The 27530-nt window shown below is 33.6% G+C and overlaps 1 protein-coding gene across 1 annotated transcript; it reads left to right on the top strand.

Annotated features, from left to right (window-relative positions):
• LOC124542318 (zinc finger protein ZIC 4-like) lies at positions 1-24891 on the top strand. The gene is made up of 3 exons (XM_047120287.1): positions 1-871; positions 7622-8461; positions 23043-24891. The coding sequence occupies exons 2-3, from the start codon at positions 7756-7758 to the stop codon at positions 23666-23668; spliced, it is 1332 nt and encodes a 443-aa protein (XP_046976243.1). The 5' UTR covers positions 1-871; positions 7622-7755; the 3' UTR covers positions 23669-24891.
• Positions 24892-27530: the final 2639 nt, after the last annotated feature.

Genomic DNA, 27530 nt, shown 5'->3' with positions numbered 1-27530 from the left:
AGCAATGGACATCGGGCAAGAGAGCTACAAGAGAGCGCAGCGTGATGCGTATTAAATTAAAAGCGACGACATGTGTTTTCCTTCCCACAGGAAAATACATTAGTTGAAACATTTCCCGCCCCCAGCCATCCTTGTCTTACAAGTCCGATGGCCGGGCTGCGAAAAAGTATAACCAGATGTAGCGCCCTCGTAGCTAACAGCGAGGCTTTCAACGTAAATCTGATAAAGCAAACACTTTACGACACTAACATCGAGAAATTTTCTTCATTGTACATTTCGTCGTTCAACACCGAAGCGCTCTTTCTTATGTTAACTTGTAACGTACGCGAGAGCGAAAGAGACAACGATACAACTCGAGTTTCGCCTCGGGGCCGACTTCATTGGGTGAAAAAGCTCGCTGCGTCCCGCCCTTTTCTCGACGCGCAGGGCTGCGTTCGCGCCTTCGGCCGCAGTGCGTTTACAAAATATTTTCTAAGAAGCAGTATGTCGGCTGTGGCGAGGGGCGGCGTCGCGGGAGCCCGCAGTCATGCTGAGAACCTCAGCGGAGTCGGTGGACACATGTCGCGCAGCCTTTCAACGTTACGAGAAAAAATCGCCGTGTGACGATTCGATCGAAAAACCGATGTCACCGAAGACACGGTCTCGTACTGAAGCCGGCTGTGAAATCGAAGCAAGATTTTTATAACGACGCGCCATCTGTGATATCGATGATTGTAGCTCTAATTTCATGAGAATACTGAAAATTATTATACCGTAGATAGTACGTTCAGTGAAGTGTCCACGCCTGTGCTGCTAGACGAAGCTAGCCGAGCGTTAATGTGTTTAGTTCTAATACGTTGACTTGAACTGGATTCGTGGTATTTGCTCTCAGGTATGTCTTAAATTAATATATAATCATAATATTTAATTAAGTATCTACACGTAATATTCATTATATTTTTTTAACATTCTCAAGTTCTTAGTTATCACTGACGATGATTTCAAATACAATGCTTTTAGATTTGTTTATGTATTTTATCACACAGTTTTTTATCTAATTCCCTCTCGGAAAAGGCAAGTGTATTTATAGCATACAGCCTTGTCTAAATTATATAATATTTGTAACACGTGGTACTGGATCTTTAAATATTATGTGCCTGTAGATACAAGGATAATACACATTTAACTATACTAATCTTTCCATTCAACAAATCAGATAATTTGCATTAACATTTACGGTTAACTTAATGCAAATAATATTTTGATACCATTATATTTAATTAATTAAAAAAAATTGAAAAGGAGGAGGTTATCAATTCGTTTGTATTTTTTTTTAATTGAGTGATATGATGTAGAGATATATTTTTCACAAAACATATTTTTTTATCTATTATTTTTACCATTCATAATATTTATAAATATACAGATCTAGAAATATTTATATCATTATGTATTACGCATATAATAGAAAAGGCAACCCGACGGCGACGGCAATCTTTTAAGGATATTAATTATATATGTTTTATTATTTTAGAGAATAATCCTCTTAGCAATGATTTATGTTTTGAAACCAAAAAACTAAAAATATATTTGCTTAATAGCATATTTAAAGCTATCAAAAAAGAGTAAATACGTACATAACATAATTTCTAGATTCATGACATTATTTTTATTTGAAATAACTACAGTAATTCAATTAGTTATTTCATAGGTTATATTTAAAATATTTATTAATATTAGATATGTATATTTATATATTTATCGAATAAAAACTCCATTCGTCCTGATAATCCTCTAGGTATATTATATGCTGATAAATATGTGTATATAAAATTATATATAGTTAGCAAAAAGTTTGCGTTATATATAATTAAATACATTTATATGATGTTTCACTTTTTTGTTTTTTTTTTTTTTTATTATATTTGTTTTTGGATATATATATGCTTCTAGATGAGCTTGTGGTTTATAGAGCTTCATAGGACACAACCCAATTTTACCCCCATAAGGGCTGAATTGAAATTTTCTCAAGTTGAAACCTCATGGGATAATCTTACACCGTAGCAAATTTCATCAAAATCGATTCAGTAGCGTGTAATCGATCCGTGAAAGCGCAACAGACAGACAAACTTACTTTCACACTTATAATATTACTGATTAAACTTATCAGACATATTCAAAGTTCGAACTTTATATACTTAGGTAGTTATTATTTTGTGCGACATCAATAGATAGAATTTCAATTGCTTGATACAAATCATGTATTTTTGTTTAACTGTACTGACATAAATATCGACTACAACAACAACAACAACAACAGCCTGTATATTCCCACTGCTGGGCTAAAGGCCTCCTATCCCTTTGAGGAGAAGGTTTGGAACATATTCCACCACGCTGTTCCAATGCGGGTTGGTGGAATGCACATGTGGCAGAATTTCTATTAAATTTATCACATGCAGGTTTCCTCATGATGTTTTCCTTCACCGCTGAGCACGAGATGAATTATAAAGACAAAATAAGCACATGAAACAGCGCTGCTTGCTTGGGTTTGAACCCGCAATCATCCATCCAATCACTGGGCCATCTCGACTCATAAAATATCGATTATTTGATGATTATTATTATAACAATTGTGTAATAAACACGAGGTATACCTATAACGACGACATGGTATAGGTAGGTACATATTTTGGCGTTTATGCTATGTGCGATTGTCAACGTTTCTTTAAGTACCAATGTCTGTATAGTGATCACACAGCTACCTTTCCTATCTAGGTTAAAAAATTAAAAAATTAATATTTGTAGTCTTCGAATCAGTATTCAAAGTACACTTGTGGAATTTCAATTTGTTTATATAATTAGGTAAAGAAAGAACACAATGTGTTTTATAATTTTCCTTCTTAAACATAGACATTTAAAATTACTTCATGCGGATTGAACATTATTTAATATGAATAATAGTACTTTTTTTCAGAAGATAATAAAATTTACATTTTAATTCGCGTAAGAAAATATGCAGAACGACTTGACTTGGCACGATTCAAAATTTTTAAGAATAAAATTAAAAAATATTTATCGTACATGGTTGTTCAATTTTCTCTGCGAATGAAACGGTCGTCTCATGGCAATTTCTTTTCATATTGAATATATGTTAATAATAAAATTGTCAAAAAAGACTCGCTAAGTTTCTTTTGTTGATTCTTTTCCGGTCAGAGTAATTTCTTTTCGAACTGGTAGTAGTGTTTAATTAGTGACCAATGAATGAAATGATTCTAGATTAAATAACGGGATTTAAATTTTCGATTTTTACTTAAGATAGATCATAATTTACCAAAATCATTGCTTTCCAAATCGATATTTGGTTTTACTAATTAGATGTGACCTAACATGTTTTACTTGCTTAAATATATTCTTTGACATATGGAAGAGGCATAAGTGTTGTTCAATTCCAAAAACATTTGCTCAGGACGATAGTCATTTAATGTTTTAATCTTAAATATAACAAGGCTTATAAATGTAAGCACTTAGAAATAATTTGCCGGAACTTATAGAAAGACAAGGCTAAAACTAAAAGGCTAATGTTATTTTATACGTTACAAAATGATATACAAACTTTTTGCTAACAATGTCACTGTACAACTATGTTTTTTTAATCTATTTAAAGTTGCGTTCTGTTTAATATTTTCCGTCATAATATTTACTAGACATTAAGTTTATAACACTACAATGTCTTAATGATCGCATATTGATTAGATCTATAATATAATTCGAAACAATTAGTATAGCATAAAGTACAAACTATACCGATATGGAATAGGGTTTTATAAAGTAATTTTTTTACTCTTAAAACTATGTCATTTAACTGGCAACACATACATTATTTATGTTGTAATAATGTATACATATTTATCTTTATCATACATAGTGTAGGTATATGTCGACTGTGTTCAAATTGCTCTGGGCCAAGAATATTAAAAAAAAAAAATCTTCTGGCGGCTCTGGGCAGATGTGGTAATTTCAACTAATCATAGTTGATAGCTTCATTGTTAAGTTTGCTTGAATAAAATTGATTTGATTTTGAAAATATTTAATACTAAATGGTTTTACTTGAGCAAAGCTTAGGTTATTACTTAAATTTTATATATATATTAATATAATAATTTTAATAATTTATGGACAGGATATATATAATTATAACATTTTGTTGGTTTTAATAGATATGCTACTCTTAGTATCAAATATTGAATATGTACAGTCAGAGTGTGAAAGTCAAATTCATTCCTTTATCAAGTCTTGAACTCTTAATACCTTTTGAATCTAAACATCAAATCATTGCGACGCATTATGTCACTGTCAGATCATCGTTCACACTAAGCACACGAAAATAGATTTTAAGGTGACAAACCTTTTCTAACCCCGATTATACATTATAATTTTGTGTATGTAAATTATTTATATAATTATTGCCTGTCTGCAAGACACAATGAAGCTAGACAAATTTGCGCCGTAACGCGTTACGTAACGGCTTACTCCAATAAGAACTTATCACTTCTAAAATAAGGCAGCTTCCGCATAATACTGAATTACAGAGATATAACGAAACAAACTAATGTACTTTGTTTTATTATGTATGTACATAGGGTTTTTCACATAATATCAAATCCAGTTCTATCAGTCATCCGTCTATTTTACACTCATGTATGTTCTAAGTCAAATATATACGTGATTATTTTATTAAATTGAATCGTGCTTATGACATATATAGAACAATTTGGACATGTTTAAAATCAATTCTTGTAAAAATATCAAAATGCCTACTCATCGTAACATAAAAAACAACATCAGTTAACATAGACATGAACTGTTCATAAATATTCCAACTTCGTGACAGCTAGACAAAATTACAATACAAACGAACAATACAATAACAATTTCCATTAGCAACACTTAAAAAAAAAACGACTTAATTAGATATAAAACTAAGACACAAAGTATACAAACATCTAAAAACAGAAAGCATTATGCCTTGTATTTTTGATTTGTTAAGCTGCGGTTGAGACCCGCATGATTTTGTAAAATAGTAGATTCTATTCATATTTTCCGGATTATTATCTTAACACAGATATAAGAACCAATATTAGTAATTCATTGAAAGCCGCTATCTTTAAAACATTAATGTGTAGCTAGCTCCAAAATGTAACCTTAGATTCAGTACCTATATACATACCTTTGTATTGTTACTTATATAATACACGAGTGATAGAAAGAACACAAAAATTTCTTAGTTTTCCACAATCATCGTAATTGAATACATATTATTGAATACATATGAACTATTAGAATTGATATAATTATAGTTGTCCTAACGTACAGAAAAAGTGTGTTTTGAGAAGGTGTAATTAGGTAGTGTTAGCGGCACTTAGACTTTTAAGCTTCTGATTAAACAAAGAGTGCCTGCATAACTAGAGAACTAGAAATATTGCTATATACCAAAGAAAATTAAAAAAAACGAATTATAACGTAACTCACTAAATACATGCATTGAATACAGTTATATAATAGCAAAATTCACACGAAAACCTAAGACAAATATAGAGCCAACAAAAACAGAGGTGTTTGTTATTTTCTCCGAATATATCACCAAATACGGATACTATACTGTCAATATTCAATTTTCATCTTATGTATTTCCTAATTCATATTTAATTACTAATTACGAATGATGTGTTAAAGATTAAATTGTTATAGAACGACGAATTGATGAGATTAAACTCATAGTCTCATTTTAATCTGCATAAAAAGTTTAAGCCCTTGCAAGACGTCCCAACAGTCTGGGCGGAAAATCTTTTAAATTGATTCAACTGCCTCGCATTACTGCAAAACACCACCATTCATCTAATATGATTAAAGTTAATTCCATGAAACTATAGCAAACAGTTTCGCAGCTGTTTCAGCCGTGAAACTGACTTAATCTCATTCGATATCTTTGAATCGATAATAGCTTAATGTGGGAGGACTTAAGAGGCATAATGCTTTGAAGGTTGTTTAACGAAATGTCAAAATTTTAGTAATCCTATTTCTCGATGTCTCCGAGTGGAGATCTGTCAACCCGTTGCTTTGTGATGAAGCGGTCCCGCCGCGGGGAGCCATAGATAATAGAGATTAGATGGATATCTGAACGAATGACATTGTTTAACTGACTCAGGTAGGTTCCCGCTCTGCTCTGACGTGGTCCACGCGAAATGATGAAGTACTCCAAACAATGCACAAACAAAGTTATTAACTATAATGCGATTATCTTTAGCTTTCCAAAATGCTACAGATAATATAATTGATTTATGTAGGTTTATATTTAAATTTGTAAACAGAACCATTATTTTTTTTAATATTATTTACCGGTGGAATTTCGCAAATATTTAATAAGTAAATATAACATAAGCTTAGCGTAAATATTTATCTATAATAGTAACACTTTGCTCTACTGAATATTCTATGTTTATTCATTGAAATGTATTAAATAATTCTTACATATAAAAATAATACTTTAATAATATTATTTCGTATTTAATATGGAGATCGTCTGGTTATAATCCACGTGCTTTACTTAAATGTATAGGTATGGTAGAATATTATATTGAAATTTCATATATGTACTGAAATAGGTTCATTAAGATGTATATGAATCAACAAATTAACTTAACAATTTGAGTATACCTAAAAATTGATTTATATATTATAATAAATCTGTAATATGTCTCAGCATTTACTTATAATAATAATTGTCTAAAAATTTGAAAACTTAGTTTGACATATTTCTTACATATTTATTTGTATCTTAATTACTTTTATTTTCGTTATATGCGAATCATACTAAGTTATGTTTAATTAAGTTTTATTTTATTCATTTATAAGATACTTTAATTATTGAATAATATGTGCGCTCAATCCTAATATAATTTTCTATCATGGCTGACAAGAAAGAACGTTTGCAGGTGAGCAGCATCAATGATTTTAAATAAAATCAATTTAACATTCAACTTACAGATATAGACACGATTCTGCGCATGTGACGTAGATGCTCAAGATACATATTATCATTTAAATATAAATTTAACACCTACATGGAATTTAAGTGGAAATTGCTTCGGTTTGAAATATAACTTAAAGTATTAATAAATAAAGATATGAATAACTAGGATCGTTCGTCGCTCCGTGAAACTGGTTTTATCATTCATAAAACTATTTTAATAAACTATCAATGCTAAAGTCCGTAATAAAAGAGATTGGGGCCTGTCTAACAAATAAACTAAAATTAAATATACACGAACACAATTGGAATTTTTGTCTCAGGCGTATAAAAGTGTCCTATAAATTTACCCACAGTTTAATTTAATGTCCAAAAGTACCTGCCTCACATATTTTTTTTTTATTATAAATAAATGTTCGATGCCGGTTATGGGTGCTCGAATGTGTATTATCATTTTGAGAAATGGCCTTAAATTTGTCCCGAGAGGTTACGCTCACCTTGATTTTGGATTGGATTCATATTTTACCCTACTTATACGAAGAATTTTAGAGCGAATCTAATTTTATTAAAGCGTATTAATTAATTCACTAACCATATTCTATTTCTTTATAACAGGTCATCGTTAAGATATCGAAGAATGTAAGAAAAAGTAAAGATACTGAGAGATCATTTAAACTATCGAACCTGCACGGTCTTTTTGACCATCACTTTAACGGAAACGTCATCAGCGGGGTCATCCCGCCGTGTGGATGGTGGCGGGCGAATGGGGCTATGCGCCGGTGTCGGCCACCCCCGCCATGAACGCCTTCCTCGAAACCAATCATGCGCACCTCGCCTCCTACGGGCTGAAGATGTCACCGCAGCCGGCCTGCGGTGTGGGCCCGCAACATCGGGCGGCCGCACCGCATCCGCCGCCACCGCACCACCCCCCGCACTATCAGCCGTACCCCTTGCACTCTTACCAACCAGGCTACCTTCGAGAATATGGAGGCTGCGGCGAGCTGTTTCCCCAACAACCTCTGGAGCAGAGCTGGGATTGGCGTGGAGATGTGCACTACCAAAGCGGTGCTCCGCCGCTCGTTCCACACGCACATGCACATGCGCCGCATGCATTCCTCCGTTACGTACGCGCTCCGCCGAGACGTGACATGCGATGTCAATGGCTAGATCCCGAACAGCCTCCCCCTAGGAAACTCTGCAACAAACTCTTCTCGAGTATGCATGAAATCGTGACGCATTTAACAGTGGAGCACGTGGGTGGACCCGAGTGTACGACACACGCTTGTTTCTGGCAAGGCTGTTCACGGAATGGGAGGCCATTTAAAGCGAAGTATAAGTTAGTGAATCATATACGTGTTCATACGGGGGAAAAGCCCTTCCCGTGCCCCTTCCCTGGTTGCGGCAAAGTGTTTGCCAGATCTGAAAATCTCAAGATACACAAAAGAACTCACACAGGTAAGAAGTCCAATTAATTATTTTCTAATCGTTCTTATAATTATAATATAAATATCATAAATCATAAAATAATTGGTTCCATCATAATTAGATTTTAAACTATTAGTAGGCATCATTTTTTCGCCTCTTATTTTTAGTTAAACATTTAATAAATCTAATAATTTTATGAGTTCGCTATAATAAACCCCGTTTATCTAAAATTTATAACCAATAACTGTCATCGCATAGTAAGACGTCGACGCCATTCGATTGTATGTATCTTGATCCGGCAAAACATTTCATTTCTCATTAATTCATAATCAACCGCCCCCCGCGGCTGTCTCTGTCCGCTGAGGCTTTACAGATGCTCTCTGTTGCGATATATTAGGCACGCCTCAACAATAACTGGACCAGCACAAAGACATCAGTATTTAATACAAATGATCGTTTAAAAAAATCCATGTCACACATTTTGGGCACAAACAAAGTATAGTAACGGCGATTCATAATAATATGGTCATCTTGTGGAGTCCGTTTCTCGGTACGGTCTATCGACAAAAGTCGTTCGAGACAGAACTCCATTTTCAATTTATTATTAGTAGAAAGATTCATCGGTATTGTGTACAGTGGAATAAAAAAATGCGCCATAAATTAAAATGTCCAGTTCCGTCGACTCGCTTCCTCGCGTTCGTCTCCCTCGCACGCTAGAGCATTGTAAGTAATGTATTGATACTTAAACTTTAAAAATCGACTTTTGAGTATTGGTCCAGGAATTCGTTTGGCCTGTCGAAATGTAAGGACATCTGCTATTATATTTTTTTGGACTATAACTGTCTAGTGTTGCGTTCAAACTTTTGTCCTGTGCCCCCGTCCGCTATTATCTCATACGGGTCCGTGAATAGAAAAGTTTTTTTTTTTTTGTGGCGAAGTTTGAAGAATTGTTTTATGGGTGTCTATAAATTATCCTGAATGTCCGTTAAGAACTGAGAGTCTAGAGCTATAATAACACTAATTAGTTGAGCGCAATATTAGGAATACAATAGTAGGTCAAAAAACAACTAAATATTTTATAAGTTATTCGAAGTCAACCCACCATCTTAATTAGCTATACATAAAATAAAAAATGATAAAACTCAACTCTATAATAATCCGTATGAGAGAGAAACTACTGATATTCTTGTCAGTTTTTCTCGGTCGATCTACATTCCGAATTAATTACATTTTATATCTAATCTATATGACGAAAAATCAAAATTGCGTGTAAGTCATTTCAGTTTAAGGCGATACAGAAAATTAAATGAGACTTAGTAATATTTTTGGGTCACAGACTTTGAAGCAAAACATATATTTTATTTCGATGTTAATGATCGGGCAACATGCAATAAAGAGTTGTTTTTTATTTAGATCCCTGATATGAAAACGAGGTACGCATAATAATGTCTAGAAGTTAATAAATGAACTTTAATTCGAGTAAAATCAATGTATACCAGAAGTGATTACAAGAACAAAACTTTTTTTTAATTCAAATTTATTTTCCTTCCTTTTTAACAAGTTTTGCTTTAATATTTATCCGAGGTCATTTTATTTAAATTAAAGTTTACAAAATATGGATCTTTTGAGAAATTTGGACGTGTCATGTTAGAGGATTTAATTAATTGTAAAACACTTATTCGGAATATAGAACCTACAAAGAAAAACCTTCTATCTTTCAACTTAAATGCCGTAGTCAATTTTATCCATTTTATTTACGGTAACACTACGCTTTTTTATCATCTGTAGTATTAACTGTAGATGGAACTAAAGAAATTTATATAAAATCATAAATAATTACGTTGAACCGGTCAACTCACTTCGGAAAGAATATCAGTATACAAACATAAAAATCTTAAATAAATTAGCAATTAAAATTTACTATTCTAAAGTAAATGAAAGCTAATGATTTTGAAAATAAACGTGATGTTTGGTATTTGGAATTATGAAACCAAAACAAACACGTAACCTTTGATATCCAAAAAAACTATAATGCGTGTTATTCAATAAATACTTTCGCTGTAGAAATGTTTCAAATCGGTATGTTTTGGACCTTGGAAACAAATCTAATCTTTGAGGTTTCAAATCAAACAAAATGTAATCTAAATGAATTCAATCGTCATTAAAACTACATATATATCTATTTATTTTAACGTAATATACAATAAAGTTTAAAAGTATCAAGTAAAACACATTTGTATTAGGGTAAAACTTGTATGTGGCAACATTGAATCGACTTTTCTGATAGCATCGAGGCTCAGTGGCGATGCTTGGTCATCTTCCGTGAAACTGATATTTTTATAAACACGTTCCAGTGGTAACGTGACACCGTGTTTGGAACTCGGTAGCAGAATTTATTTGCTATAGCCCCTTTGTAACATATCAATTTGTTTAAGCGATTCACATCTATAGGTTATATCATTTGTCTATATTGAATGCTAGCGACCCGCTCCGGGTTCGCACGAAAATAAAGTTTATTAATAAAGAACATTTAACATATAATTAGAAAAATATTTTTAGAATTGGATCATTACTTCAAACAAACAGTTTTATATAATTTAACGCTATACGTCTTATTAAGACTAGATAAAAATTAACTCAGTGTTATTCAAACAAAGCCGGGCTGATCCATTAATTACCGCTTTTCAAATTATTTAAAATAAAATAAATAATTACATATTTTTAATTTCTTATGAAGCCATAACTTATGTTGAAAATATTGATGTTAATTAATGAAATTGTCTACGTCTCCATACTATAAAGATCACTTAAATTGTTTTAGACACATCTTATATATTAGATCATGAGATACGTATTTACTTCTAGGAAATATTTGTATTCTTTCAAAATCGACAAATTCCATAGGTTAATTTAGTTGATAGAAGAAGAAAAGATCACGAAACGTACAATTATAAAATAAATGTTATAATTATGAACATCGGATTACATTAATAGTTGCTAAATAAACCAGTGTTACTAATCGCCTGCCTCGAGGCCGGCTCGGGTCGCGTCAAACCGCCGGCGGCGCGCGCGCATTCCGCCCACATCGCGACGATTACTTCATTTCATTTAAGCACTGCTATGGAGCTTGTTTTGAAATAAGTTTTACACCTGTGCTTTATTATTAGAGATAGCTATTGTTAGAAATATATTTTTTAATTTAACAAAAAAAAATTTTTGTATGGTATATTAAATATTAAACGTAACAACTCAATAACCAATTATAAAACTTGATTAGTAAGAATTTTCGGACGTTTCTGATTAGGACATTCGCGCTGTTTTTGACATCATAGTATCCTCTGTACAGAGAATATAGATAGAGAATATAGGTTACATGTGTACAACAATTAATTATCAAAGGCTGTCAATAATTAGCAAAATTTCTTGCAACTTTAAAATAATAGCCTATAGAAATATTTAACATAAATTATAATACTAGCTAAAAATTTATTACACAACGTATTCCGATTCGGGTTTTCCCAATTGTTTTTTTTTGTTGATCGATAGACGCATCAAGGGAAGGTAATGATGATATGATTCCTTGACGACCCCCGATCAAATGCAGCGCTTGGCTAATATGCCGTATAAAATGACGCTTTCAAAATATTTTGCAAACAATGCGGAACCCTTCTCGCTCCGCCCCTGTGGTCGGTATTGTGTGCACCCGTCGAGTGCAGCTCTTCCCGGTTTATTGCCACTAACTAAACATATGCGTGCAATGAAAGCTAAATGCGCTGTATTCAAATTTGGAATAGAATATTTTTTTATTTTTTTTATTTTAACTAGACCAGGATATTTATTATATACACTTACTCTATACATATAAACAAATTAAGCAGTGATTGATTTGTTTAAGCATACCAGCGCGATGCTATTCTGCAACTTACTCGTAAAATGTTACAACCTCCTCACCAGTTTGTGATATTTTAATTCTCGTATTCTAGAAATGTTATAATTATTATGATCAATGTCGCATTAAAGTGTTTGTCATTTTACGATTGTTCGTCTGCGGTACGTTTAAGTGCGTTTTAACGGAATACTCTACTAAAAGAAAGAAATACGTCGTTGAAGCATTAAAGTCGATAAATAAATGTATGTGATATATATTACTACATACTAATATTTTATACACTGACTTAGTTTTATAAGACTTTCGGTCAGTAAATAGTGACCACATAATTGCATTTAATACTTATATTTAGACAATTTTATACCTTACACACACATTATACATCTTTAAAATAAATCCCTAATATGAGCTTTCATTCGACATTGCCTTTATTTTGATCGAATATAATTTAGTAAGTGTTTTCAAAGTGTACTTAAATATTGAGTCATTTTATTACACATATGTGTTGATTGTTACGCAGTTTAATAATAAAATTTAACTGTATTTATTCATATTTTTATTTCTCCGATAATATGAAGATATTATCGGAGAAAAAAAAACAATAAGTAAATTAGGAGAAGTTTCAAGCAGGATTTCTATATAATCTTGCATAAAGACTATTCAAATGTATAAGTCTATTTAAATAAAGTACATTATAATAGTATTTCTTATGTGTTATCATAACAATTGTATTATCAACAAATATTGTGACTTTTGCAAAATGTTGAATGTAGTTTTTTAAACATTTTGATGTACAGTAATTATAGCTGAAATCTTTATTACCATTAAAACGTTCGGCCATTTTATCATCACATGTGATAATATTGCAACCCTATAATCGTTGGGTGAATATTAAAAGGTGTTTATGTGATCCGGTCGCCATCTGCCTCGGATTGATAAATTGTATAAAAAATATAACAAACAATGATAATACAAATGTGTGCGTCACATACTGAGGGGACTCGTCCAGCTCTTCCTAAACTTCACGTCGTTTGTCATCGAGCCTTTGTGTCCGAATAAGATATAATAAAACGCTCATAAGGTTCATTAAAAGAAAATTAGATGTCATTAATCGACTTGTATATAAATCATTTATTATTAAATATCAGTCCAATGACGCTGTCAAAATATAAAATGCTTTTTACTCATATATATGCATGATAATTCTGATAAATTTAATTTAAAAAAAGAACGCATTTAAAGATAGAATCTTTTTAGACGCCTGCAGGGGCGTGGCGTTTTATAATCATAGATACATTGCGACCCTCACAAACAGATCTTAACGTATTATTTCACACACAGACACACACGCACAAACGTCAAGTTCATGTACACATAGACAAACCAATCGCTCGCTACCCTCAGCAGCTCAGTTACGTGATATTGTCGCGTATATAGAAATAAAAGTGCTAAGCGGTTTACGTTTTTATCTCCATTGTCACTGTTTCCCCTCGTTGTATATTTGACAACAAGTCGAGGTGACGACATCGAGAGCTCATTGCTTATACGTAACTCGGTATAAATACTGAGCCCCGGTGCTATTTGAATGACAAAGGCAGCGAATCATGGCTGGCTTTAACTATACGATTCAAAGGATGCACTCGGTTCAGATTTTAGCACCTGATTGAAGAAATAACCGAACTCTTAGCCGACAAAAACACGTTCGGTTCATTCCGATGAATTGTAATTTCGTTAAACGTCATCGGCGACGGTGTGAACAGAGAATCGGAGCGCGAATAAAAACTGCGTCGCCGTGAAACGGATGCTTTCGTGAGCGAACCGTCTCCACTGCATTGAATAGCATTTAAAATTACTCTTCGTCAATACATTGACAATATATATAGTGAAATAAACAACAACAACAGCCTATAAATTCCCACTGTTGGGCTAAAGGCCTTTGAGGAGAAGGTTTGGAACATATTCCACCCCGCTGTTCCAATGCGGGTTGGTGGAATACACCTGTGGCAGAATTTCTATGAAATTTGTCACATGCAGGTTTCCTCACGATGTTTTCCTTCACCGCTGAGCCCGAGATGAATTATAAAGGCAAATTAAGCACATGAATCAGCGGTGCTTGCCTGGGTTTGAACCCGCAATCATCGGTTAAGATGCACGCGTTCTAACCACTGGGCCATCTTGACTCGAGTGAAATAAACGGCGACACTTAATTATGACGATCGTCAGTTAATCGCCGATCATTCGAGATGGACAAGTGACAAGAAAATTTATGATTAATTTCGTTTCCATAGTAAACTGATTAATGCGGTGCTCAACGACGCCATCATGAAAAATACATGGACACTGTTATCTATAGCGGTTATACCGAGATGGTGTAGGTTTGTTTTTTGCTTAATCGTAATGTGCTTACTTCAACCACCCGCATCGATCTCCCCTTAATGAATAATGAATAAAATAGAAACAGATAAGAACACTTTACCATCGATAAATATTTCTTCATAGTTTTTATATCGCATTCGCCATCGATGCATGTGATTTAGTGTAATTTCCAGTTTAATCCTCATATTTTATCGTTGATTTATATAGCAAGAAATAATGAACACCGTGAAGGTAACATCGCAATCGATGTCCACAAAAAGCGACGTGATCGAATGCAAATCACTAGAAATTTACTTTTTATATAACGACGAATATTTCCCACGTATTCCAGAAATATTTCTTTGACAATGTCTATGGTAACGAAATTATTAAGTATGTACTAGCGGTCCCACCCGGCTTCACACGGGCGGAGATAAAATTTTATACATAATTCTAAAATAAAAGTAAATTACTCCATATTACATCAGTTACCTGTCATTGAAAGTCCCATCAAATTCGGTCCTGCCGTTCCAGAGATTAGCCGGAACAAATAGACAGACAGACGAACAAAAATAATTATAAAATGTGATTTTGGTATACGTATGTACCGTGTATATACCAATTTTATTATATGTATAGATTTATTATATAATATGTATTTTAATTAATATTCATTCGTAGAACAGAAGTGCCATTATTCGACTATAACAGTTGAATTCAAATACAGAAGGAGCTGTATGTGATCTATTCATAGACATTTCTATTTTATAATGTTACAAGTACAAAGAGCTGGTGCCAAAGCAACATAAATTGTGTGCGATCTCAGTGTAGGTACTAACAATAGTTTCGAGCGCGCATATGCGCCGGCGCAGACTCTACCTACGCCTCTTTTGCTCTTCTATCTTATTACCATCCTTCCTTTTTGACACTTTACTACCTCGGCTTGTATTTTATAACGACAGAAACGTTTCTGTAATATAAAATGAATAACATAACGAATATATCATAAAAAATACTAAGCGTTTTACAGAATTAATTAATATTTATATTCGAACGTTGCTTACAAAACATAGTTGCGAAAATTTAACGTATTATAAAGTGTGATTTAGTTTTTCGAATCGTAGTTTTTAGATATAAATAGTAGCTTTCCTTGTTAAATGAAATGAGCTATCAGGTGTTTTCAATGTGACGAGAAAAACTCTTTTCTCTTTGAGGCAGCTAACTGCGCGAAATTCTTTCGTCTTGTAGGGCGACGGCGGAGGGTCTCACTGCATCATTCATGTGTTTTTTCACTGACACCTTGTCGCTATTAATATGTATGTAGGTAGTATGTACTGTGTACAAGACATCGATTGTTGAAGGACCTTAAATCGGCTATTTTAAAACGATATTTAAAAATAGAACTCGGTAAAGTAAGACCACTTTGGATTTCAGTATAATATCATGATGACGTGGAGATTTATGTCACAAATAATGTATTGTAAACATTGAATGAAATGAAGTTTAGTAATGCGTAAATGTTCCAACGCTAGTTATATTCCTAGATTTCCGAAGGAATCTAACAAATTATGTATTTTCTATAACGTTGAACCAAATAAGTTGATAATAAAAATCCATTTTGGGACCCTTGAGGTGCTTGGAATTATAGCTAGATGAAAAACAACGAGTCAAAAAGAGTCCTATTAAAGTTTAAAAGTCATGATATACAACAAATAGTTAAATAAAACAAGATATATAGAGCAATAAAAATATTTAAATTTCTCATAAAAGATAAATTATAAAAGTAACATTGGTAAAGTCTGGGGTGTTTAGTAGTATGACGCGGTTTTCAACTTGATGTTAAAACGAAAACTAAAAGAGCGTCATCTTAACACGTTCTGCGTTGACGATAGGTTTTTGAGACAAATTCTCGACATTTTACACTACCAAAAAGTCTCGATCGAAATCCAGAGACAAGCATCGGATAACAATCGAAATGTTAACATGACAATAAGAAGAGGACAATGGACAGTTTAGTTACTTCTTTTTGCGTCGAAATCTGCGCAGCGTCATAGACAAAACGCTCGTTTTTAATTCTTGACAACGCTTTGATATTCGACATACAAGTATGAATATTAATTAATAAACCACAACTCATCTTATTTGCTAACTAGTTGTTTCTCGCGGCTTCACTCGCGTTTTAGGCTTTTGATTGTGACGTGTTAGGCTACAAAGGTAGCCTGTGTTCTTCCTTAGAGCTCAAATTTGCTTCACACCAAATTTGGTCAAATTCGGTTCAGCGGTTTATTAGTTACTTTCACATTTATAATATTAGAATTGATTTGTATTTAATACAATATAATGTTTGTACATAGAATTAATTGTATACCTACAAACAAACAGAAAAAAAATTAAACATAAGTTAGACTTTGGTTCTATAAAATCCATACAAACTTTGAGCCAATAATCATATAATAATTATGTGCGGCTTAAGCAAACGAATACTAACCAATAAATATAAAATTAAAGGTTTTTTCATTAAATACAAGTTGTGACCGTGCAAATACTTATCCCGGGATCTCGTTGCGCAAAACCTTATTTAAAATAATTAACAGCGCATTAAAAGTTTTTAATAAATTATTTAATTGATATAGTCTAGTTTAATAGTGGTCGCAGTGTATAAATAAGGCATGTCTACCTGATAGTCGATCTAAATTATAGGTAGCAAAACAATAAAAATACAACGAGATAAAACTTAACATTTATGGTTTTAAAAAGTATTAGCAACAAAATAGACTCATATGAATCCCAAGAATGTGGGCGCGTCGTAAAAGAAAACAACAAAACGTTAATAAGAACAAAACCGACTATTAATATTCGTTAAAAGTAATCGTTTGTCCCAAAAACGTGCCCAGGGGCTGAAATCCGAGCCCGCGTGGGTGTTGAGTGGATATAACAGATACGATACACATTCATAATTCATTCGATTTATTGGACAAATCATGTTACACGGCAGAATTATATTGTCCATATGTTTAACCATTTTAAATCTACTGCTTTATAATTTTGAATTAAAAATATCTTTTAATTTGTTCCTCTTTTACGAGCACGGCTTTATTAATATTACCATGTTGAAATTTAATTAATTTATTCTAACGGCAATTTAATTTAATTTGATGTTAATTTAATTTGAAAATAAACCTTATTTGATTATACGATAATTATTTATTCATGAAACGTAATTTCCTTTGTATTCCTAACGTTCGAATTAAACGCTGTAACTGCAAATCAAATTCAAAGTTCTGTGTTTTACTGTCTTCATATTTTATCGTCAAATAAAAATGTTGTTTATGATGTATTTCTGGCTATTTTTTATCTCTCGGGTCCCGGCGATGATGCCGGTTAGGGCTGTCAAAACGCCTGACGGACGGATTGACGAGCGAACCCGCTTGCTTGTCGTTTTGTAGTCATTCCGTTGCACGCAGGTGTATCGCACCGTATTATTCAACATTATGCTCTGAGAACAGAATCCGAAAAGTTCCGCTAACTCGAATATTCGCCACACAACACTGCTCGAGCATTTTTTCTAAATGTCAGAGTCAGTCTAATATGTATTATCAAAGGTCACAAACTTGCTTCATCGTTTGTAAATTAAAAATAAAATATCGTATACTTTTCCATTTCTCTCTGAATCGTTGGATAGAAATATCTCTACTGCACATTCTCAACTGATAGTTATCAGAGCAAGACGCATGGTGTTTTCACAGTTTCCGCGAGAACAATGGCCCTTGCAGTTTAATTTACTTCTGTATTGCCAGACGGGCAAATGTGATACTATATCATTTAGTTTTACCAGGAATGGACTTAGGCGTTATTCACAATTTTCCAGTAAAAATAAGAGAAAAGATTTTTTATTATTCATTGATTCTCCTGTAACAAAAAAAAAACAATCCTACGAAACTACACACCAATACGAACTATAGAATACTAGCAATCGCCCGTGGCTTTACTTGCGTTTTAGGGTGTTGGTTGTCATGCCAAATTTCATCAAATTCGGTCCACCGGTTTGGTCATGAAAGACCGATGATAGACAGACAGTTACTTTCATGTTTATAATATTAATATAGATAATAATTTATTCATACAAGTACGGTAAGTATAAGTCAGAGACATAAAGTCCGCAAGACGTCAGCGCGGTCGTAAGTGCAAGTTTAAACATTGATCACTTTTAATTTGTTTTCGTTACACGCTCGCCGTCTTTCTTCCTCTCACGCCGTACGTTTTCATTTAATTTATATTTACCAGCGGAGATATGACTGTGCAGTTTGTGGCCCGTGTTGTTGCTACATTTACTATTATATTTTTATTTTATTATTGGGATGCTTTTGTATGAGTTGGCAGATATTTATCGGGTATTGGAACATTATTCGGTCTGCTCATAATCGTCCGCATAAAGCACCTTGTCACACGGTCGTTGGGCGCCGAATGCGCCGACCCGACGTACTCTTTTTGTATTCACGGGACAAGGGCCGTATTCTTTGAGAAGTGGAAAAAATGAAGATATTAATATATCTTTCTAATTCGAAATACGTTTCGGATAAAGGGAGGTCATAAATCATTATACAGTGTACGAAATTCCTTTTTAAATATGCGAGAGAAAATCGGTTTTCGAAGAATCGTTCGAGTCGTCAATCAGTGTTTACTTTAAGTGACAATGATAATAATTTATTATGTGATAGTTGCATTACATCCAGGATGCAGTAAGTCTTGGTACTTTAATATTATTATTAGCCGTGGAATACTATTATTATATAGTACAGTTATACATAGATATCGATATTGCAGCTAGTTGAGAATTTAGATATTATTGAATGTAACGATTAGTTTATAGGTCAGTCAAAACATGGTGTGCGTTCGTGTTGAAAGGAGACGATAGTGTCAGCAAACCGCTAGTCATCGGGCGCTCATTAGCCGTCTGTCTATTGGAGATTGAATTAACTCGGATATGCTTCGTTCCATAATAGCTATTAAGCGATTAAACAATGCTCATTACGTCTGAAAGGTATATGATTTCGTGCGATAAAAAAATGTGAATAATTACGTCATACTGCATTCATTTCAACCTGTTTTTGTTATACGTATGTTACGTTTCAAACAATTATTTCATTTAGTTTTAAAAAGGTTTATTTTGTATTCTTAAGATATGACTTTTATTGATTCGATTCGTAATATTTGTATAAATATTAACTTTGAAAATGATATCAATTAAATCAACTAAATTTGAGAATCTAGCTTACACGCGAATATTGGTCCCAAACTTCGAAGTTAAGCCATTCATTATTATCTTATTCGCTTATGGGAACGATTGATTTAAACTTCGATTAACGTAATATTGAATTATTTTCGATAATAGCATAACAATATTTGAGCTAAAATTATAAACACAGCAGCTTATGAACATATTAATATCCTTATACAAAATTTAATATTTCCTCAAACAAACAGCACTTGTTGCTAATAACTTCGCTATGTTGACTATCATTTAATCGCCGATAAATGACTTTAAAAAAACCGACGACCTTATAAATGAATGCTTAATTCATTCCCGCAAACAAGGTGCAGAAAGTATTCAAATGATGTCGTGTTTATCACACTGCCATTAGTCTCGTAAAACGAGTATCGATTTACGTAAACCGTTTTAATTTTCATAAATAGCCGTAGCGTCAGCGGGAACTCGATATCAAATGACCCGCAATTGTTTTTTCTCCAAACTCACCTAATGCCATTTGAACATCCCGAGTGTAAAGGCCGCGTGTGTCAGATGTCACATCACTCTTGCTATTTCTAAAAAGCTTGTTTTCTCAGCAGCGCGCACTTAAGAAACGAACGGTAATCTAATACCGCAGAGATTCCTTCTAGGCGATGTGCCAACTACGCATTGCTTTTATCAAATAAAATTCGATATGAATACGAAATTTGCATTACGATATCGATTTTTTAATGTTCGAATTCTAATTAATTAAATCCTTATCTGTTTTAATATTAAAGCGTCGTGGAAATAAGGCGAAGATAAAATTTCACATCGATAATAACGTTACAAAAAAGTGTCTCCGGTGGGTGATACAGGCGTTTAAGATAAACATCTGACCCTAGCCCGTGTCCCGGCTTGGCATGCAACGAATTCACGACGTGCATTCCCAACTCATGTTGTTTCTGTTTTTATTTTATCATTAAACATACATATATAGCGTTACTTATATTTATATGTTACTATATTCGGTGGTCGATGCCACTAAAAGGTAATTCTAAGAACTTAATTTAAATAAGACAAATATAATACTGTATTTTACATATATAAAATGTATAGTTATAAAATAAAAAGCAATATATAGCTATAAAGAGTTCATTATTATGTCATTCGATCATTTCAAATAGATAATAATATAAAAAGCGTTGCATTCTAGAATAGAAAAATAGTGTGTGAAGAAGTTAACGCGACTGCGGCGCGTGCGCAGAGATAACACATCACACGCTAATAGAATTTGTCGTTGATCCTTTTTTGTGACATCGTCTCAGATGATGCGCTCGATTAGTAATTAGACGGGCGACACATGTTTTGGGATCTTTTATCTTGTATTAGGCTCATTAGTGACGGATATTCGAACATATTTATTGTCTGACCCAAAATAAGAACAGTAGACTTCGTTTTTTAAGTGTACCTTTATACGAGGCACTTAATTTTAAACTGTGTTTATATAAATATAATACGATATGCTAAAAAAATACACCCACTCGAGCATTGTACGAAAGTGAATGACACGGCTTAATAATACTAGGTATTTATTTGTACTGATGTGAATGAAATAAAGGAAGTATCAGCATTAAATGCGGTGGAAGACGATGCGTTCATTCATAACATCGACACTGTAACAAAAATTGCGGTGGAGAAACTCTAAAAAGCCCTATTATTGCCGCGTTAACAGACACTTGAGATTAGCATCTGTAGCTTCTCAGCGCGATCTTCAAGTTTCAAACACAATACGGGGGATTACAACCGAAGAGGTTTATTTGTAAACATGACAAAGGAAAGTGTATTGTTGTGGCTGTGTACACCGCGGACACTCCAGCGACTCTGCCTACTTGTAACTTCATTGAATGCTCCACACATGACACACGATTCGGTGAACTCTTAAAGGTTTATCACAATAATAGCATTCGCATTGCTGCCGATATTGTAAAATTGTTTTGCAAAAACTTATCACAATGTAATTCATGTTTGCGTTAAGGACCGTGATTTCGAATTGAAAGATTATACTTAAATGCATACGATAGAATATTGTAAATAAAATCTTTAATACATTTATATTAAAATGTAATAAAGAAAAGAAAGGCTACTCTGCCTTAAAAATGTTATTATTACGTCTTAAAATATCGAAAATAGAATTGTAAAACTATAATTAGTTTTAATAATAACATAACTGCATGCTCAAATTTTATCATTCTAAGTAATATCGTCACTTTATTATCATCACTCTAGAATTCAAGAACATTGAACATTGCCTTGGATACGTGTGTTACATAAAAGTTGATGAAGCTAATAATTGAAAAAATAAATGAAATACAATATATGGCTGCAACTTTTATTGGATTTAAGAGTTGGTTGTTAGGTTTTTTGTTTAATATATCCTTCCTGGGGATGCAAGCTTGCTTCAAACCAAATTTCATCAATTTTGATTCAGTGTTACGGCTGAGAAAGCGAAGCGGATAGGACAGACGAAGCTACTTTCGTATTTGTAATACATTATTTGTTCGTTAATGTATACATTCTCTAAATGATATTTTTTGCCAATTAAAGAACAGAAAACAGACATTACTGTATAATAATTAAAAAATTACCGATTAAAAAGAATTCAACGTAATCATCACGTCACAAGCAGGATTATTGGGGTTATTCTTTTGTCAAATGGTATCATAATTTAATAACTGGTCAAGTGTAAATATAGCTTTGGTGCAGACGATAAAGTTCAATATCCCGTAACAGATTTACGTTCAGCATTGTTAAGGTGGTGTGACAAAGTCTTCTTATATAAATGATTTATAGACGTGTTAAGTATCCCGTACAATTGTTACGAATATTTATTTATCCTCGTGAACTATAAACAACGAGCAAATCTGGTTATTTATGACATGATTTCATATTCGCAGTTGCTTCCATCGATGTTTTATTTAAACAGGTAGTGAGAAATTGAGGAACGCACAATTCTTACTGCACTGAAAATAAATAATGGAAATAAAGTTATTAGGTTCAGGGCATAGGGTCAGTTTTGAATGAAAACTTTTGGATTGTTATGATGTTTTGGATTTAATGTAATGTTTTTGTCTTTTCAGGTGAGAAACCGTTCAAATGTGAGTATGCTGGCTGCGATCGTCGGTTTGCCAACTCATCTGATAGGAAGAAGCATTCCCACGTGCACACATCAGACAAGCCCTACAACTGTCGCGTGCACGGCTGCGACAAGTCCTACACCCACCCTTCTTCACTGCGGAAGCACATGAAAGTCCACGGCGCTGCCGGCGACGCGTCCCCACGCTACGACAGTGATGGCGACGATTCCTCCTCGGCAGGGAGCGTAAGCGTAACAGCTGGAGCTGCCAGCCCTCCTGTCCCAATTCCCCCACCGACAATGGCTCCGGCACCGCCTCACCACCCTCAACACCACCCAACGATAACCGACAAACTAGAGAGCCTCAACGATAAGTACCTCAACCCTCACGACCAAAAATCTTACGAAAGGCCACCTGCGCCTCCTCACCACAATCAACCCTCACACCTCACAAATATAGGTGGTAATGGTATGATGGAAAACAAAATCGGCTTCGGTGGACACTGGAGTCAATTCCAGCAGCCTGCACCCGCGGTTCCACATGGTGTGCCGGAGTGGTGGTGTCCTACCCAGGAGTCCTACCACCACCATCACTTAATGCACCATTCCGGCGCCGCTGCCGCATATTGACCGCACCGCGCTTAGGGAACTCTTCATTCGACGATTAGGAAGCATAATTATCCACGTAGCTAACGCCCCACATATTGTACGTTTCACTAGAATCCGCCTAAAGCTTTCATCCAACTATACTTTAAACCGTTTCTTTGAAAATATGTATAATATAACGTGGAATGAAAAGTTCACTAACGCGCTACAGGTTTATGCTTATAATAATAAATTACGCTTATTAAAAAATAGATTATATTAATAGTCTGATCGATTTTAAAACAATTTAAATCAACGCCAGATTTACAGCCGTCCGAAGTTTCATATAAATTGATTCCTACTGTGAGTTAGCAAAGAGTTATATGAGAAAATAGAATACGAAATAGTTGTAACAAAAGTATCCAAATAACACTGGATCTGTTGTGAATATAAAACAACAGAGTTGTAAACAATGACCGCTGGCTGTCGAAAGCTTTACAGCACGTTGTATATTTTATGTAAACACAGTGCTAGTGTGGAGAAGTGTCTTATATTTGACAAGGTATCCGTTCGCGGGGTATTGTTTGCGAAGACTTTTGTGATCTCTGGAACACGGTAAACTACCCAGTTTTAAAAAAATGTCAAATGCATTGTTGACGAAGATTTATGACACACTTTCTGTATTAAGCTGTGAAAACGTGTTCGTTTGTTAATTAAAATGCTATTCAATTTGTTATTATCACGAATCTAAATTTTATAAGGTGACTTCAGTTGACAGTTTAAACAAATTATGAGTGACTTTCAGTGAAAGTGTTTTATATAATGAGTAAGGATTGAGCGAATGCTCCAAGAAACACAGTACGATGTGTTTATGGCCAAAGTACCGAAGTCCAATAAAGTACGATTTATAGGTTGTATAATTAATGTACATTTGTAGTTTTAACGTATTAATTTAGGTCATGTATAAATAAATATTCTAAGCGATACCAAGTGATAATAGAAATAAGGGATTGATTTATTGTAAATTTATTATTTGTGTTGTTGCTATTAAATTGTACTATGTATTCCAGAATTGTATGTCTATATACACAATTTTATATATTTAAAAATAAACGTAACTATTTTTTCACGGACACACACTTTAACTATTATAGATAGAAAAAATTGTATCTATGTATAATTGACTGAAAGAAAATGATGTATTTTAGGTTACTTTAAGAAAATCTGTTAATTGTCTTTTCTACGGCCATGTAAATAGCAAAGATAAATAAAAGCATATTTCAATTCAAATGTATTTTAATATAATCATCTTTATTGTTAATAAAAATAAATTACCCAAATTATAATAAACGATGTTCATTGCAAAATATAAGCTATTGAATACCATGGTATTACAATTTTTTTAACATTGTTATAAATTGCAAAATGTAAAATAATTAAATGCATTATTTTTTCTCCGAACCGAAATCGTAAACAAAAGTTCCGAGGCCTCCATGCGAAGGCCTAAAAGATTGATCACTCGTGGCACGAAATCTAAAATGGAAATCCAATTCTCGCGATCATTTCGATCGGATTCCGATCAAAAAACTCACTCCGTGACGGTACCACAATAAAACACCACAATAACAAAACGAGGAACAATCATATTCGAAAAGAGAATTGAATTTATCATTGAGAAGAAACGAGAGAAAGAAATGATAAATGATGCGGGGAGCGCGGCCGGCCAGCGGTGCGAGCGAGACGGCGCCCGCGTCCACTCCGACCGTACCGTCCGCGCCGATGATTTATCGTTTCTCAACAGGGATTGGCCGATTCAGTACTTAAAAGATTTATAGATCCTTATGGTGCATGCGCGGTAGGAGCGTTTTCTTATTATAAATCTCACTCCTGCACATGAACTCGCCATTGCCTCGGCCGTACGGAGGAGAAATTAAAAAATATGTTAACATATTGCGCTCATACCCGTCTCGCCGGACTCGTAGAACATGAGAGATAATTGGCTCACGGAGTTAATGGGCTTGATCACGTAGACCTCGCTCAAGCTTAGACGTACGAGTACACGGAGCGGTGCCAGTAATTGATTACAACATATATTATGGAATGATTTTAATTATTATTAAACTCTCAGGATTAGATCTTTATAAACCGATACTGAGTGGCTAGAATACGTGAGTCTTACCAGAAGGTAACGGGTTCAAAACCGCTTAATCTGCTTTCATTATGTTTATAAATCATTTCATACGTGTCGGTCAAATAATATATTGTGAGCGAACCTACAGGTGAAATGCCATAAGTTTTTCCATCAATAGAAGGGAGTAATGAAAATGCCTCAGTTTTCAAAGTGGAACGAAGAGCAAATCATACTGTGGCTTAGATTTGTAAACAGAAAATATGTACGTAAAAATAATGCACACCTTTTATGTAAATTATTTGAGTTTTGGACTAATATTTAATAATTTTATTATCAGCTTCGATTTGTAATTATACATTGGCTAGTGTAAAAAAAATGTTATACTTACATACTTTATAGCATCTAATTTTAAATAATGTTTTGAACAAACTTTTAAAATGAAATATTTTCTTCATACGTACCCTAGTTCTAATTTTCTTCAAAAATAAAATATATATCTGAAATAGATTTGTCACTTTAGATAGAGCATCTGAAATGCAATTTTCAGTATAGATGAAGTAATTGTTCATATTATAATTAATTAGAAACGGCCCAGGCTCCGAGCAGCCGCCGCCGTCGCCCGACGGCCGTCGGCGCGTCCCCGTCTAGATAAGATCTCTGCGCCTGACACCTGGCCCCGCCCCTCACAACCCCGGCTATTACCTTTTTTGTTTATGCACCCATGTGTATTAAATAGAAAAATCATACCCTTCATGACGCCCATATCTGCGCCGCTTTTGAGTATATTTGGAAATGAAATGTCAATCAATACAGTTCTGATCGTTGGATATTTTTGTTTGGTTTAAATTACCAGTGATATATTAATTTCAAGACAATACGCAAAAAGTAAATCTGACAAGCGCTATTGTTTCGCCAATTTGGGTAATTATATTGTTAGTATTCTTTCGTTATTGTCCTGGTCACATTATGTTTTAAGTTAATTGATTTTGAGAGAAATTGTTTTCATTCTACTAAAATAATTTATAACTAAATTAAACCGACTTAAAAATTAGAGAACGCTAGTGTATTAAAAACAAAAAAAAACTAGGAGACTGCTAGACCTATTTTAATGAAACTTACACTGTTTCCTAAGTTGAAGTGTACCTGACTTAGATTAAAAATGATCATGTCAATACGACATTAAGTGTTCGAGAAATTCGCGGACAAATGTGCAAACGTACAATTACGAAATTAAGCACACGTGCTTGGAAGGAAATAGATCATCATAATTACTCAAATATAAATAAATTCTAACAATGTTACACATAGGTACATGTCATAATGTTGTCTTAAATTTTCGCGATTATTGTCTCGGATTTGAATTCGCGTATATTGTCTACCCGTGACCACGAACGCTGTAAAGTGCTCGAAACGTCGGAATGCCAAAAATAATTAATATACGCGATTCAAATCCGTTATAACTAGTTTTATTTAAAGGTACATGTCAATTGTTAAGCTCGGAGGAGTGGAGTTTGTGGAGCTCGATAATCGTTTCTATATTAACTTGGACTATTCATAAATTCTAGTCTCATGTTAATTAAACATGAATGGCATATTACTCGATACAAATTTATAGTTGCCCATGCAGGATATATTTTAATTTCACTTCTATTTGACTGACATATAATCTTTAATAAAACAAAATTGAGTTATTACTGTTTCTTAGCCTTTCTACACGGTAAACTCTACATTCTGAAGGGGTAAATAGCTTTATATTTAATTCAATACTGCATGGTA

The sequence above is a fragment of the Vanessa cardui genome, chromosome 2, assembly GCF_905220365.1.
Source record: "Vanessa cardui chromosome 2, ilVanCard2.1, whole genome shotgun sequence".
NCBI lineage: Eukaryota > Metazoa > Arthropoda > Insecta > Lepidoptera > Nymphalidae > Vanessa > Vanessa cardui.
The sequence above is the reverse complement of the archived record's forward strand: the minus strand, read 5'-3'. Positions and strand labels throughout refer to the sequence as shown.

Excerpts from the sequence above, each read along its gene's own strand:
- LOC124542318 (XM_047120287.1), top strand. The coding sequence starts at position 7,756 with ATGGTGGCGGGCGAATGGGGCTATGCGCCGGTGTCGGCCACCCCCGCC. Across the intron at positions 8,462-23,042 it reads ACACAAAAGAACTCACACAG|GTGAGAAACCGTTCAAATGT; the intron begins GTAAGAAGTCCA and ends TTGTCTTTTCAG.